This window comes from Rattus norvegicus, chromosome X, assembly GCF_036323735.1.
Source record: "Rattus norvegicus strain BN/NHsdMcwi chromosome X, GRCr8, whole genome shotgun sequence".
NCBI lineage: Eukaryota > Metazoa > Chordata > Mammalia > Rodentia > Muridae > Rattus > Rattus norvegicus.
Genome location: NC_086039.1, coordinates 129,663,606 through 129,677,666, shown reverse-complemented (window position 1 = coordinate 129,677,666; position 14,061 = coordinate 129,663,606). Strand labels below are relative to the sequence as shown.

Genomic DNA, 14,061 nt, shown 5'->3' with positions numbered 1-14,061 from the left:
TTCTGAAGAGGGCTGATTATAAGCTCCAATTTTCTGAGGGCATGATGATGAAAATTAATGTTGTTATAAATTGCTTAAGAAAGTGTCAATAACAGAGTCTCCTCTAGAGTTCATCAGTTTTCCAGGTATAGGTGGCTGAATACTTTTATAGTACCAAACGCAAATTCCCTCTTATCAAGTTCTGTTAGACAGTTTGTTTGTTACATAAAGACATAAGAAGCACTGTTGCTTCTGAGGAGATACCTTCCTATATTGGCCATTAGTGTTTTGCAAACTTCACAGCTTGGTAGATGTATTGATGGCTGTCCTAGTTTGGCAACTTTCATAACCCTTTCAGATACAATGAGAACTATTCAAGGAGTAATTTTCAGTGATTACTTCGGACTGCTTTCTCCAAGTTCTCTGTCTAACATGCATGTTTTCTTTCACATCAGGGTCCTAATTTCAAGTTTTTGGGTCAAACAGAGAAATTGAAAATATGTATATTATTTAGGAGTTCTTTAAAGCACACTTACCAACAATTCAAGGAGAGGTTCCTCATCCTTAACATTTGAGGTTCAGTTAGAAACTTTATAGCTGTTGCAGGGATATTATTACCCCTGTGACATTACTTTATTCAAATTATTATAAATATTTTTATGTATTAAAGATAATATTGCATATAAAGTATATACTGTATTTTTAAGCCAATAAAATAATGCTTTTTCAGGAGCTTTCCAAACAGACTTAATATTATATCTCTCTTCTCCCTCCATTTTTCTCTATTTTGCCATCCCATTTTTCCTTCCAGTTAAAAATTTCCCTTCCCTATTTTCCCTTTCTTATAATTATGTCCCATTATTCCCTTCTTCACAGTTTCATATATATATATATATGAAATGCATCTTCCTCAGTCATAGTCTTTTTGATTTAGCTAGATTTTGTGGAAATTTGAGGTCACATAGACTAAGGGTCTGGAGCTAGATTCCATAAATTAGTGAAATATCCAAAGCTTTTCTTTCTTAGTTACCATGTTCTGTAATATTTTTTAATTTCAACCATTTATCTGCAAATCTCCTTTCATTTTTCTTGTATCTGAAAAGAATTACATTGTTTACATGTACTCCATTTTCATTATTCAGTCATTAGTCGAAGGTCATTTATGTTGTATATCTTTCTGAGATGCTGTAAATAGACTGGGGATGAAGATGGCTAAGTAAATACCTGTTGTTAGGAACCAGCAAACTAATAATTAGCAGGTGGTCTTTCTGAGATGAGTCTTCCTTGGATTAAAAATCAATGATATATTTACCCCCATAGACAAGACCCATCAGAAATTAATTTTTGGAAATTTCCTGCTATTAATATGCTTTTCCTGTTATTGTTAAAAATATATAACAATTACTATATATTAGCCCACTCGGTTGAGCATATCTCTGCAGACCTACAAAGATATACTGCCTTGTATTGATGCTAGATAGACAAGTAGATGATTTTTCTATTCTTAATGATAATCCTGTAAGAATTCATTAATTTATAGGAATCATTAAGCTCTTTAATAACGCTGCTATTAAATCATTTCTGAAACTGAAAACTGCAATGAGAACTCTGACAATCTTCAGTGTTAAGAAGTCAATTGCTTCTGACAGTAAGCAGGCACCCTACTATACATAGCACATTCTGAGAGGTTGTGAAACCATTAACCATAAGTCATATCAAGGGAACTAATGATTTATTTTAGGTACTAGTACAAAAGATAAAATATTGAATTGGTTTATCTGTTTAAAACTTCATTAATAATTTAGTTATTTTTATTTTTACTCGCCTAGAACCTGTGGATCTATGACAAGTGATGAATGTTTGGCCAGATAATTACTCCTAATAGATATGCATGTAAATATTCTCTGTTGTAAATTTCTTATTTGATTTATGATTTGAATTTACACGCAAAATTGTGGTGAACTTTTTATCATGTGATCATGTATTCTGAAAGATGTATAAGTGCTGAAGACAAAGGGAACAGATGAAGATTCTGCTTTCCCACATTTTCTTGGAGAGTGTTCATAGGAAACTTTACAACTTATAAATGAGCATTAAATTCACTTTCAAATGTTCCTTTTTTAATCTGTGACTTCTACTAGCTGGCTAAAAGTTAGAGTCAGACAATTCCTGCAGAGAGAGAACAAGGCTACATTACTCAATTTCTTGCTGTTTTAGGATGAAATGCTAAATGCCAGAGACTGCAGGTTTTGGCTTCAGGAGAACAGGGAGGCAGGTCAGCTACACTAGCAAAGTAACTTAATCTTAAATAAGTAAACATTGTATTATTATACAGCAATCCTAAATATCTCATAAGCCAAAATCTTACCCTGGCTGAAGCTTTTCCTCTTCCACTGCCTCAAGAGGAACCAAGAACTAGAAAAAAGACTTGCAGTGGCTGGCACCCTGCAACCTGTAAAGCTATGAAGAAGGATTTAAGATTTACTAATTTTAAATTTAATTCTTTAATCTTTTTTTGCAATCCAGTCATTATTCCTCACCCCCCAGTCCACCCTCCAACAGTTCCTTTCTTATTCATCCTCCCCCAATGCCAAGAGGATGTCCCCCTCTGTCCCCACCTCACCAGACCTCCCCATTCCCTGGGGCCTGAAGTCTTTCAAGGTTTAGGTGCATCTTCTCTCACTAAGGCCAGACCAGGCAATCCTCTGCTGTATATGGGTCTGGAGCCTCATATATTCTAGTGTGTGCTGACTCGTGGGTGGTTCAGTGTCTGAGAGCTCTCAGGGGTCCAGGAGAGCTGAGACCGCTGGTCTTCCTATGGGGTTGCCCTCCTTCTCAGCTTCTTCTAGCCTTTCCCTAATTCAACCACAGGGGTCTACAATGAAAGAAAGGATAAACAAAATGTGGTTCATTTGTACAATGGAATATTACTCAGCTATTAATAACAAGGACATCATGAGTTTTGTAGGCTAATGTATGGTACTAGAAAATATCATACTAAGTGAGGTAACTCAAACTCAAAAGGACATGCACGGTATATACACACTAAGTGGATATTAGTCAACAAAGTGAAGAATACCCAGAATACAATAAACAAAAAACTCAAGAAGGTTCACAAGGTGAAGGGCCCAAGTAAGGATGCCTCAATTCCACTTAGGACAGAGCAGAAAGCAATGGGGGCAGGGGGAGGAACCTTGGTGGGAAAGTGAATCGGTAGAGGAAAAGGAGAACATGATCAGGTATGAGGGACAGAAACAGGAGTAAAGGCACTAAGGACCAGCACAAAGAATGAAAACAGGCAAACTCTAAAGCTAGGAGATAGGGGAGTACTCTACAATGTACCAGAGACCTGGGAGGACTCTCAAGACTCAAAGGGAGGGACCATAGGTGAAATTCCCTGCAGTAGGAAGAGGGGAAGAGGGAAACTTATTGACTCCACTGTGAAAAAAAAAAAGCAGTTATACCCGTAAATGACTGAGTTTGGCTGCCATTGGTCAGCTCAGGATGACATCACAATTTGCTTTCTTTGGCCCAACATGCCCACCAGCCCTCAAAGGGCTGGGCCATGTCTGAAATACACACACACACACACACACACACACACACACACACACAGAGGGAGAGAGAGAGAGAGAGAGAGAGAGAGAGAGAGAGAGAGAGAGAGAGAGAGAATTTCACCATAATTAGGGCACTTTCTAGATTGCTCCTGGGGTGAAGAGGCAGAAATCTCTGCTATCCAAATTAGCATGATCCAGCAATAGAATTCATGTTTTTATAAACATGGGAAAAGAATTCCAAATAAGGCCCAAGGTGAAAGTCCCTTCTTACATCCATTTTATGCTGAACTTCAGTAACTAAAAGAAAGAGCAACAGCCAAACACCTACCATGACATTGCAGAATTCTCCAGAAAGTGTTCAGAAAATTGGAGATCCATCTTTAAGTATGATACCCAAAGACTATACATGGACTGACCCTGGACTCTGACCTCATAGGTAGCAATGAATAGCCTAGTAAGAGCACCAGTGGAAGGGGAAGCCCTTGGTCCTGCCAAGACTGAACCCCCAGTGAACTAGATTGTTGGGGGGAGGGCGGCAATGGAGGGAGGATGGGGAGGGGAAGCCCATATAGAAGGGAAGGGGGAGGGGTTAGGGAGATGTTGGCCCAGAAACCAGGAAGGGGAATAACAATAAAAATGTAAATAAGAATTACTCAAGTTAATAAAGATTTTTAAAAAAGCCTGGTACAATGAAGAAATGATGAATTACATAGGAAGGAGAAGGAAGAGAAGAAGAAGGGATGCAAATGCACCTTGGAAGGCCCATCCTCGTTCCTATTCTCCCTTGACCACTTTGTCCATATGAATTAAGAGAACTGAAAGTGGACAGTGGCAGAGGTGGCCAAGGTTGTGTTCCATGTCTGCAGATGTGGACAAAATTCCCTATGAACAGAAGAAGGCAAAGTACCTTGACGAGCAGGAGGCCTACCACCACCAGTGCCAGGGCAGGAAGAGAAACTTCTTGGGATAGGGCAAAGACAGTCTGAAACAATAAAATATCATTCAACTGGCTTTCTGGCTCTGGTGTTTAGTGTTTTCTGATTGTCCTTGGATGCTATGCTGTGTTAGTGAGTGGTTTGATTCAGGTCTAGCCTTGGGGAGGTTGGCTCTCAGAAAGGCAGCTCTAAGGCAGGGAACTGGCTGCAGGACCCAAATGGCCTAGGGTGACATGGGTGGGCAAGCACATGTGAAAAGCCATTTGTGTACGGGGAGTCAGCTCTACAGCTAGCTGTCTTTGGGACCAAAACGTATAGTGATTGGCTCAGAGATTCTTGAAGACAAAGCCTGGCATTTGCTCAGCCTTGCTGTCTCATGGAAATAGCGCCAAAAGGACAGCGAATTGCTTTGACTGAACAGGCAGCCCCTTTGGATTTTGATTACACTTTTGAGTTTGGAATCAAGTTATTTGGGTTTTGACACATCAGGTCCATGTGACAGGTTAGGGTCCATGTGGCCTCCAGTCTCTTGGGGGTTGGGTGAATCTTCTCTGACTAAACCCAGACCTGGCAGTCCTGTGCTGTATATGTGTTGGGGTTCTCTTATCTGCTATTGCACGCTGACTGGTTGGTAGTCCATTGTGTCTGAGATATCTTGGGACTCTCTGATAATTGAGACTGCTGGCCCTCCTACAGGGTCACCCTCTTCCTTAGTTTCTTCCAACTTTTCCCCAATTCAGCCACAGGATTCGCAGTGTCTATCAACGGTTTGGGTATAAAAATCTTCCCCTGAATCTTCCAGCAGCTGGTTGTTGGGCCTTTCAGAGGGCAGTCACAGTAGGCCCCTATATGTAAGCATGAGCTTTGCATGCAAATAGATGGAACTAGACAATATCATCCTAGTGATGTAACTCAGACTCAAAAGAAAATGCATAGCATGTATTCACTAATGATTGGATACTAACTGAACTAATACACATTACCTGGGATACAATCCACAGAACTGAAGAAGGTGAACAACATGAAGAGCTCAAGTGAGGATGCCTCAATCTCACTAGGGAAGAAAAAAAAAGCAATCACTGTAGGGATAGGAGAGAGGGAGAGAACTGCCTGGCAAGGGGACAGGGAGAAGAGGATCAGGAATTGCAAGGAGCAGGACTGAAGCCCTGAGGGACAGCAAAAGCATAGGAACAGGCAACCTCAGGAGGTAGGAAGGAGATGGGGGTAACCTTGAGAATGTACCAGACATCTGGTAAGTGAGAGACTCTCAGGACTCAAAGGGAGGGACCTTAGAAGGAATATCCTACAGTGGAGAAAGAAAATTGTTGAGCCTACCTGGTGTATGTGCACTGATTTGTTTTGCAGTGTTTCAGAGATCTCATGGGTTCAGGTTAATTGAGGCTACTGTTCCTACTACATGGTCGCCCTCCTCCTCAGCTTCCTCCAGCCTTTCCCTGATCAATCACAGGGGTCAGCAGCTTCTGTCCATTGGTTGGGTGCACATATCTGCCTCTGACACTTTCAGCTACTTGTTGGGTCTTTTGCAGGACAGTTATAAGTTAGATCCATTTTGTGAATGCCCCATAGCCTCAGTGATGGTGTCAGGTCTTGGGGCCTACCCTTGAGATGGATCCCACTGTGGGCCTGACTCTGTACTTCCTTTTCCTCAGGATTTTCTCCATTTTTGTCCCTGCAGTTCTTTCAAGCAGGAACAATTCTGGGTCAGAGTTTTTGACTGTGGGATGGCAACCCCATCACATTGTGGAGAGGAGAGCATTTGTGCCTGGGATTTGACAGCTCATATCATAGGAGCTGGGGAACAGTCTCTGTAGAGTAAGTTAGGTGCTTGATATCTCATGCTGAAGTTTGCATTTTATGGTTGAGAGGGGACGATGTCCCTTAACCGATCATGGGACAGAAATTGTAGGATACCTTGAAAGTTTGATTGATCAGACAGAGGTTCAGATCACAGGTAGAGTCCTTGAGTCACCATATATGGGCCAAGATATGTGTGTGTGTGTGTGTGTGTGTGTGTGTGTGTGTGTGTGTGTGTGTGTGTCTGCGCTCACGCATGTGCTGAGAACTGCCTATATCTTTCATTGTGCCTTCCAAATCTACCACATCAGTGCATTTGTTTATGAGCCACTCTGAGGGAGTTAGAGATATAGTTCAGTTGTACGGTCCTTGCCTATCATTATTAAGGCATGACTTTCCCTCCTCAGTACTACAAATGTACACAACAAACATACAAACCTTTCTAATCAAAAAACCATTCAGTAAAGGGGAGATGATACAGTAAAACATAAAGGAAATACATACAAATCAGCCTAGCAATTACAATGAATTTCCATGCCAGCACAGGGGCCATGACTTTTTTTTACCATTACATGCTTCATTTTTTTTTTGGCCCTTTCACCCTCTCAAAGCTCTTTGTCCTGTTCTCCTCTTCAATTGGCAAGGGGCTCTATAACCCCAGGCATCACTGTGGCATCAAGTCTCTACAAGATTTGGCACATCATCTCCCACTGAAACCAGACAGGGCTAGATTCCCAGGGCCAGTAACAAGTCTAATGAGGTTCCCATAGCCTTTTTCATTCCTTAGAGGCAAAAGAGAAAGTCCCTGGAGAAACCAACCACTAAGAGGGCCTACCTGGGGGCTGGAGAGTTGGCTCAGTGGTTAAGAGCACTGACTACTCTTCTGGAGATCCTGAGTTCAATTCTCAGCTACCATATTGTCACTAACAACTATCTGTAATGAGACCTAATGCCCTCTTCTGGTGTGTCTGAAGACAGCTACAGTGTATTTCTATATAATAAATAAATCCTTAACAAAAAAAAGAGGACCTACCTGTAAATGACTGAGCTTATCTGCCATTGGTCAGCTCAGGGATGACATCGTAATTTGCCTTCTTTGACCCAAAAAAGCCCACCAGCACTGAGAAGGCTGGGCCCTGGCTGAGGCACAAACACAGAGACAATTTCACCAGATGTAGGGCACTTTCTTTATTACTCCTGGAATTAAGAGACAGAAATGTCTGCTATCCAAACCAGCAGGATCCATCAATGGAATTCATGCTTTTATAAACATGGGAAAAGAAGTCCAACTGAGGGCCAAAGTGAATGTCTCTTCTTTTGTCCATTTTATGCTGGACTTCAGGAACCAAATGAAGGAGCAATAGGCAAACACCTGTTGTGAATTTGCAGAGTTCTCCAGAAAGTGTTCAGAACAATGGAGATCCATCTCAAGGCAGGATAAGTGAAGTATGAAGCCCTAGCCAACATTGACAAAGATCAGTACAAGGAAGAAATGAGGAATTACATTGGAAAAAGAAGGCAGAGAAGAAAGAGGGATGCAGATGCACCGAGGAAGCCCCCATCCTGGTTCCTGCTCTTCTCCCAGGATCATTTTGACCAGCTGAAAGCAGAACACCCAAACTGGACTGTGGCAGAGGTGGCCAAGGCTGTGAGGAGGATGTGGTACAAGTCTGCTGATGTGGACAAAATTTGCTATAAAGAGAAAGTTGTGCTTCGGAGGGCAAAGTCCCTTGAGAAACAGGAAGCCTACTACCACCAATGCCAGCATGGGAAGTAAAACTTCTAGGGATGGGGCAAGCCCAGTCTGAAACAATAAACCTCATTCAACTGGCTTTCTGGCCCAGTGTTTTGTATTTTCAGACTGTCCTTGGATGCTATGCTGTGGTAGTGAGTGGTTTGATTCAGGTCTAGCCTTGGGGAGGTTGTCTCTCAGAGAGGCAGCTCTATGACAGGGAACTGGCTGCAGGACCCAAATGGCCTAGGGTGACATGGGTGGTCATGCACATGTGAAAGTCCATTTGCATACTGGAATTCACACCTATAGCTGCCTTTAGGACCAAAAAGTATAGTCATTGGCTCAGAGATTTCTTAATACAAATACTGGCTTTTGCTAAGGCTTGCTATCTCATGGGAATGGGGCCAAAAGGACAGTGAGTTGTGCTGACTGGACAGGCAGCCATTTTGATTTTGTTTACAACTCTGGGTTTGGAATAAATTTCTTTGGGATTTGACACATCAGGTCCATGTGACAGGTTATTCATGTGGAGCCTCCAGGCTCTCGAGAGTTGGGCAAATCTTCCCTGAGTAAACCCAGACCTGGCAGTCCTCTGCTCTATATTATGTGTTGGGGTTCTCTTATCTGCTAGTGTATGCTGCCTGGTTGGTAGTCCATTGTGTCTGAGAGATCTTGGGGATCCATGATAATTGATGCTGCTGGTTCTCCTACAGGGTGTCTTTCTTCCTCATTTTCTTCCAGCTTTTCCCTAATTTTGCCACAGGGGTCACCAACTTCTGTTTGGTGGGCCTTTCAGAGGGCTTCATGGCAGGCCCCTGTATGTAAGCATGAGTTTTGCATGCAAATGTATGGAACGAGAAAATATCATCCTAGTGGGTAACTCATCCCCAAAGTAAAATGCATAGCATGTACTCACTAAAAAGTGGATATTAGCCGAAGACGACCCAGGATACAATCCACAAAACTCAGGAGGTTAACAACCTAAAGGGCCCAAGTAAGGATGCCTCAATCCTACCTGAGAGGAGGAAGAAAGCAATCATTATGGGGGTCATGGAGGGAGGGAGGGACTTGGCTGGCAAGGGGACAGGGAGAAGAAGAGGATCAGGAATTGTCGAGGAGCAGGGCAGTAGACCCGAGAGACAGCAGAAAAATTGGAAATAGAAAACCTAAGGAGTTAGGAGAATGGGGGGACATGAAGAAAGTACCAGAGACCTGTGAGGTGAGAGACTTTCAGGACTCAAACGGAGGGACCTTAGATGAAATGCCCTTCAGTGGGGATAGAAAAGGAGTTGAGCCTATCTGGTGTATGTGGACTGATGTTGTTGCAGTGTTTGAGGGATCTCGGGCATCCAGGTTAATAGATACTGTTGGTCTTACTTCAGGGTTGTCCTCTTCCTCAGCTTCTTCCAGCATTTCCCTAAATCAACCACTGAGATTAGAAGCTTCTGTCCATTGGTTGGATGCACATATCTGCCTCTGACACTTTCAGCTACTTGTTGGGTCTTTTGGAGGACAGTTATAAGTTAGATCCATTTTGTAAATGTCCCATAGCCTCAGTGATGGTGTCAGGTCTTAGGACCTCCCCTTGAGATGGATCTGACCTTGGGCCTGACTCTGTACTTCCTTTTCCTCAGGATTTTCTCCATTTTTGTCCCTGCAGTTCTTTCAAGCAGGAACAATTCTGGGTCAGAGTTTTGACTGTGGGATGGCAACCCCATCACATTGTGGAGAGGAGAGCATCTGTGCCTGGGATTTGACAGCTCATATCATAGGAGCTGGGGAACAGTCTCTGTAGAGTAAGTTAGGTGCTTGATATCTCATGCTGAAGTTTGCATTTTATGGTTGAGAGGGGACGATGTCCCTTAATTTGTAGTACGGAAACACATCATGGAACAGAAATTGTGGGATACGTGGAAGGTTTGGTTGATCAGTCAGAGGCTCAGATCACAAGTAGTGTCGGCACATATGGGGCAAGATGTTTGTGTGTGTGTGTGTGTGTGTGTGTGTGTGTGTGTGTGTGTGTGTGTGTGTGTGCTGAAAACTGCCCATAGCGTTCCTTCTGCCTTCCACATCTCCACCTCAGTGCATTTGTTTATGGACCACTCTAATGGGGTTAGAGATAGAGCTCAGTGGTAGGGTCCTTGCCTAGCATGTGTAGGGCCTGGAGTTCCTTCCTCAGTACTTCAAATCTACACAACAAACACACAAATCTTTCTAATAATGAAAAAAAAAAAACCACCCAGGAAAAAAAAAAAAAAGAAGAGGACCTACCTGTAAGTGACTGAGCTTGGCTGCCATTGGTCAGCTCAGGGATGACGTCACAATTGCCTTCTTTGACCCAACAATGCCCACCAGCACTGAAAAGGCTGGGCCCTGGCTGAGGCGCACACAGAGGGAAGATTTCACCCCATGGAGGACACTGTCTAGGCTGCTCCTGTAGTGAAGACCAATCGCTGCTCTCCAATCAGCAGGATCGGAATTCGTGCTTCTATAAACATGGGAAAAGACAGCAAAGTAAGACCGAAAGTGAACGTCTCTCCTTATGTCCATTTTATGATGGACTTCAGAAATCAAATGAGGGAGCAACAGCCAAACATCTACTATGACTTTACCGAATTTTCTAGAAAGTGTTCTGAAAAATGGAAGACCATCTCAAAGAAGGAAAAAAAGAAGTATGAAGCCCTGGCCAAGCGCGACAAAGATCGGTACCAACGTGAAATGAGAAACTATTCCGGACCGAGAAGGGAGAGAAGGAGGAGAGATGCAGATGCACCGCGGAAGCCCCCATCCTCGTTCCTGCTCTTCTCCCAGGACCATTTTGAGGAGATAAAAGAACAACATCCAAACTGGACTGTGGGGCAGGTGGCCAAGGCTGCAGGGAGGATGTGGGCCAGGTGTTCAGAAGCGGATAAAATCCCCTACGAGGAGAGGGCTGCGGTTCTGAGGGCCAAGTACCTTGAAGAGCGGGAGGCCTACTACCACCAATGCCAGCGCGGGAAGTAAAACTTCAAGGGATGGGGCAAACCCAATCTGAAACAATAAACCTCATTCAACTGGCTTTCTGGCCCTGATGTTTAGTGTTTTCAGACTGCCCTTGGATGCTATGCTGTGGTAGTGAGTGGTTTGATTCAGGTCTAACCTTGGGGAGGTTGGCTCTCAGAGAGGCAGCTCTAAGATCAGGAACTAGCTGCAGGACCCAAATGGCCTAGGTTGACCTGGGTGGTCAAGCAAATATCGAAAGCCATTTGCATACAGGGAGCCAGCTAAAGAGATGCTGTTGGGACCAAAAAGTATAGTGATTGGTTCAGAGATTTCTTAATACAAAATCCTAGCTTCTGCTGAGGCTTGCCATCTCATGGGAATGGGGCCAAAAAGAGAGCGAGTTGTGAGATCTGTAGAGGCAGCCATTTTGATTTTGATTACAACTCTAGGTTTGGAATCAAGTTGTTCCAATTTCGACACATTAGATTATTATGACAGGTTAGGGTCCATGTGGGATCTCCAGTCTCTTGAGGGTTAGGTGCATCTTTTCTGACTAAACCCAAACTCAGCAGACTAGACTGTGTATGTGTTGGGGGCCTCATATCTGTTAATGTATACTGTCTGGTTGGTGGTCCAGTTTGTCTGAGAGATCTTGGGATTCAGGTTAACTGAGACTGCTAATCTCCTCAGTTTCTTCCAGCTGTTCCCTAATTCAGCCACAGGGGTCAACAGCTTCTGTCAATTGGTGGCATGTAAAACCTGCATCTGACTCAGCAGCTGCTTTTTGGGCCTTTCAGAGGGCAGTCATTGAAACCCCGTTTCTAAGCATGAGTTTTGCAGGCAAATGGATGGAACTAAAAAAATATCATCCTAGTGAGGTAACTCAGACTCAAAAGAATATGCACGGCATGTACTCACTAATAAGTGGAAATTAGCAAAAAAAAAATAATAATACGGACTACCTGGGGTACAATCTATAGAACTCAAGATATTAACATGCTGAAGGGTCCAAGTGAGAATGCTTCAATCCTACTTGGTATGAAGAATAAAGCAATAACTTTGGTGGGGGGGAGGGGAGGAAAGAACCTGGCTGTCAAGGGGACAAGGAGGGGAAGAGGATCAGTTTTTGGGGAGGAGGAGGACTGAAGCCCTGACGGACCTCAGAAAGAATGGAAACAGGCAACCTCAGGATTAAGGAGATGGGGGGGGACCCTCGAGAATGTACCCAAGACCTTAGAGCTGAGAGACGTTTAGGGCTCAAAGGGAGGGACCTTAGATGAAATATTCAACAGTGGGCAGAGGCACCTTGGAGAGTCCACCTCCAGTAGAAAGACAGGCCATCAAGAAGAGGGATGAGGTTGCCATCACACGGTCAAAACTCTGACCTAGAATTGTTCCTGTCTAAAAGAACTGCAGGGACAAAAATGGAAAAATGTCTGAAGGAAAGGAGGTCCAGTAACCGTACTTCGAACTTATACAAAGACATGCTATGACTATTTTCTATCTAACCAAAATTTGATGGGAACTTTTATAATAATTGTCCAAACTGACATCAAAAAATGGTTTCACAGATTTGCAATTCTAATGAGGGAACTCATTCTTCCCATTTTCTCAAGTATTTGTTTTCATTTTTTTCAATTCTGACTGGGGAAATATAATATCCCTAAGTACTGTAAGTTTCATTCAATGACATATATTATTTTTAAATAAGCAGATATTAGTAAGAAAATAATAAAAATAATTAATATATTTAAAAGTTTTTGAGAAGATAAACAGTATCTAAAGTGGATTCCATTACTAAAAGTGATGGCCCAATTAGCAAAATCAAAAAAAAAGGAAATATTTCAATAGGCACCAAGTTGTTTCAAAACACTATAAAACAGCACATTAAAACCTATATAACATTATGGCAAATAATTTAAGAAATATAGACTAATTTCTATGTTTATCACAAGTATCCAATTTAATTTAAGAGGAGATCAACAGCTTGGAGACTTATAATGAATAATAAAACTGAGATAATAATAATAAAAACATTCCTAACAATGACAATGATGAAAATAGAAACAATTGAAAGTCCAAGTCAATATGGAGTCCCAGTAGAATTCTGCAAACTTTGCAAGAAATCCTTCAGCAAACTCTGCTTTATTAAAATAAAATAAAGAGAAAAACCAAAACAAGAACAGAAACAGGAGGAACACTCTCCAAATCCTTCTACATAGCTAGTATTACTCTAATATGTCAATCAGGTAAAATGATAACAGAAACAAATTGATTTACAACCAATTTCTAAAATTTTTCCAAAATATAGAAGCAGAAGTAGCACTCCAATACACGTTCAGTGAAGCCAATATTATTCTACTGCATAGGCTAGTTAAGGATACAACAGAAGACATTTACATGCCAAGAAATGTTGATGAACATTGATGCAATTTCCTTCAGTAAAATACTTGCTAACCGAATTCATTGATACATGAAAGATAGATCATTTGTCATGATCAAGTTGGCTTTCTTCCAGTGGTGAAATAGGAATCCTTTAATACTTATAAGCCAATAGATATAATAAATAAAATAAATGGGTTTAAAGACAAAAATTCATAATTGATTCAAAATGTTCAAAAAAGGCTTTTTTGATATTGAACTTTTATGATGAAAAATACTTAATTTTTAAAAGGCACACATTGAGATTACCATTTATGAAAGCTGTTACCATTTCCCCAAATATGTATTATTGTTATTTTGTGAACTATTTGTTGATGATAATAATGTATACTTGTTTGGTATTATTTTTGTTCCAGTAGTCTTCTTATCTATTTTTATGCCACTATCACTTTTTCTGACACAGCTCTGTAATATACATTGAAATTTTATATGGTAATCACTCCGATATTATTTTGTGCCCTCCACTCAATTTTTTCTGCTATCCTGAATCTTATGTGATTACAGATCAATTTTATGATTGTTTTCTCTATTTTGTGATGAATGTCATTAGAATTTTATTTAGGGTTAAATTAAATCTTTAAATTGCTTTCAATATAATGGTCATTTTCACAACACT

At 41.6% G+C, this 14,061-nt stretch overlaps 1 protein-coding gene and 1 pseudogene across 1 annotated transcript; both read left to right on the top strand.

The window, feature by feature from the left end:
* The first annotated feature begins 7,557 nt into the window (after window positions 1-7,557).
* Hmgb4-ps2 (high-mobility group box 4, pseudogene 2) lies at window positions 7,558-8,063 on the top strand (annotated as a pseudogene).
* A 2,302-nt stretch (window positions 8,064-10,365) lies between these two features.
* Hmgb4l2 (high-mobility group box 4 like 2) lies at window positions 10,366-11,079 on the top strand. The gene has a single exon (XM_006257516.4). It carries the CDS (start codon window positions 10,518-10,520, stop codon window positions 11,022-11,024), a length of 507 nt encoding a protein of 168 aa, XP_006257578.1. The 5' UTR covers window positions 10,366-10,517; the 3' UTR covers window positions 11,025-11,079.
* Window positions 11,080-14,061: the final 2,982 nt, after the last annotated feature.

Bases quoted from the DNA above. Each gene is read 5' to 3' on its own strand.
- Hmgb4l2 (XM_006257516.4), top strand. From the start codon at position 10,518: ATGGGAAAAGACAGCAAAGTAAGACCGAAAGTGAACGTCTCTCCTTAT.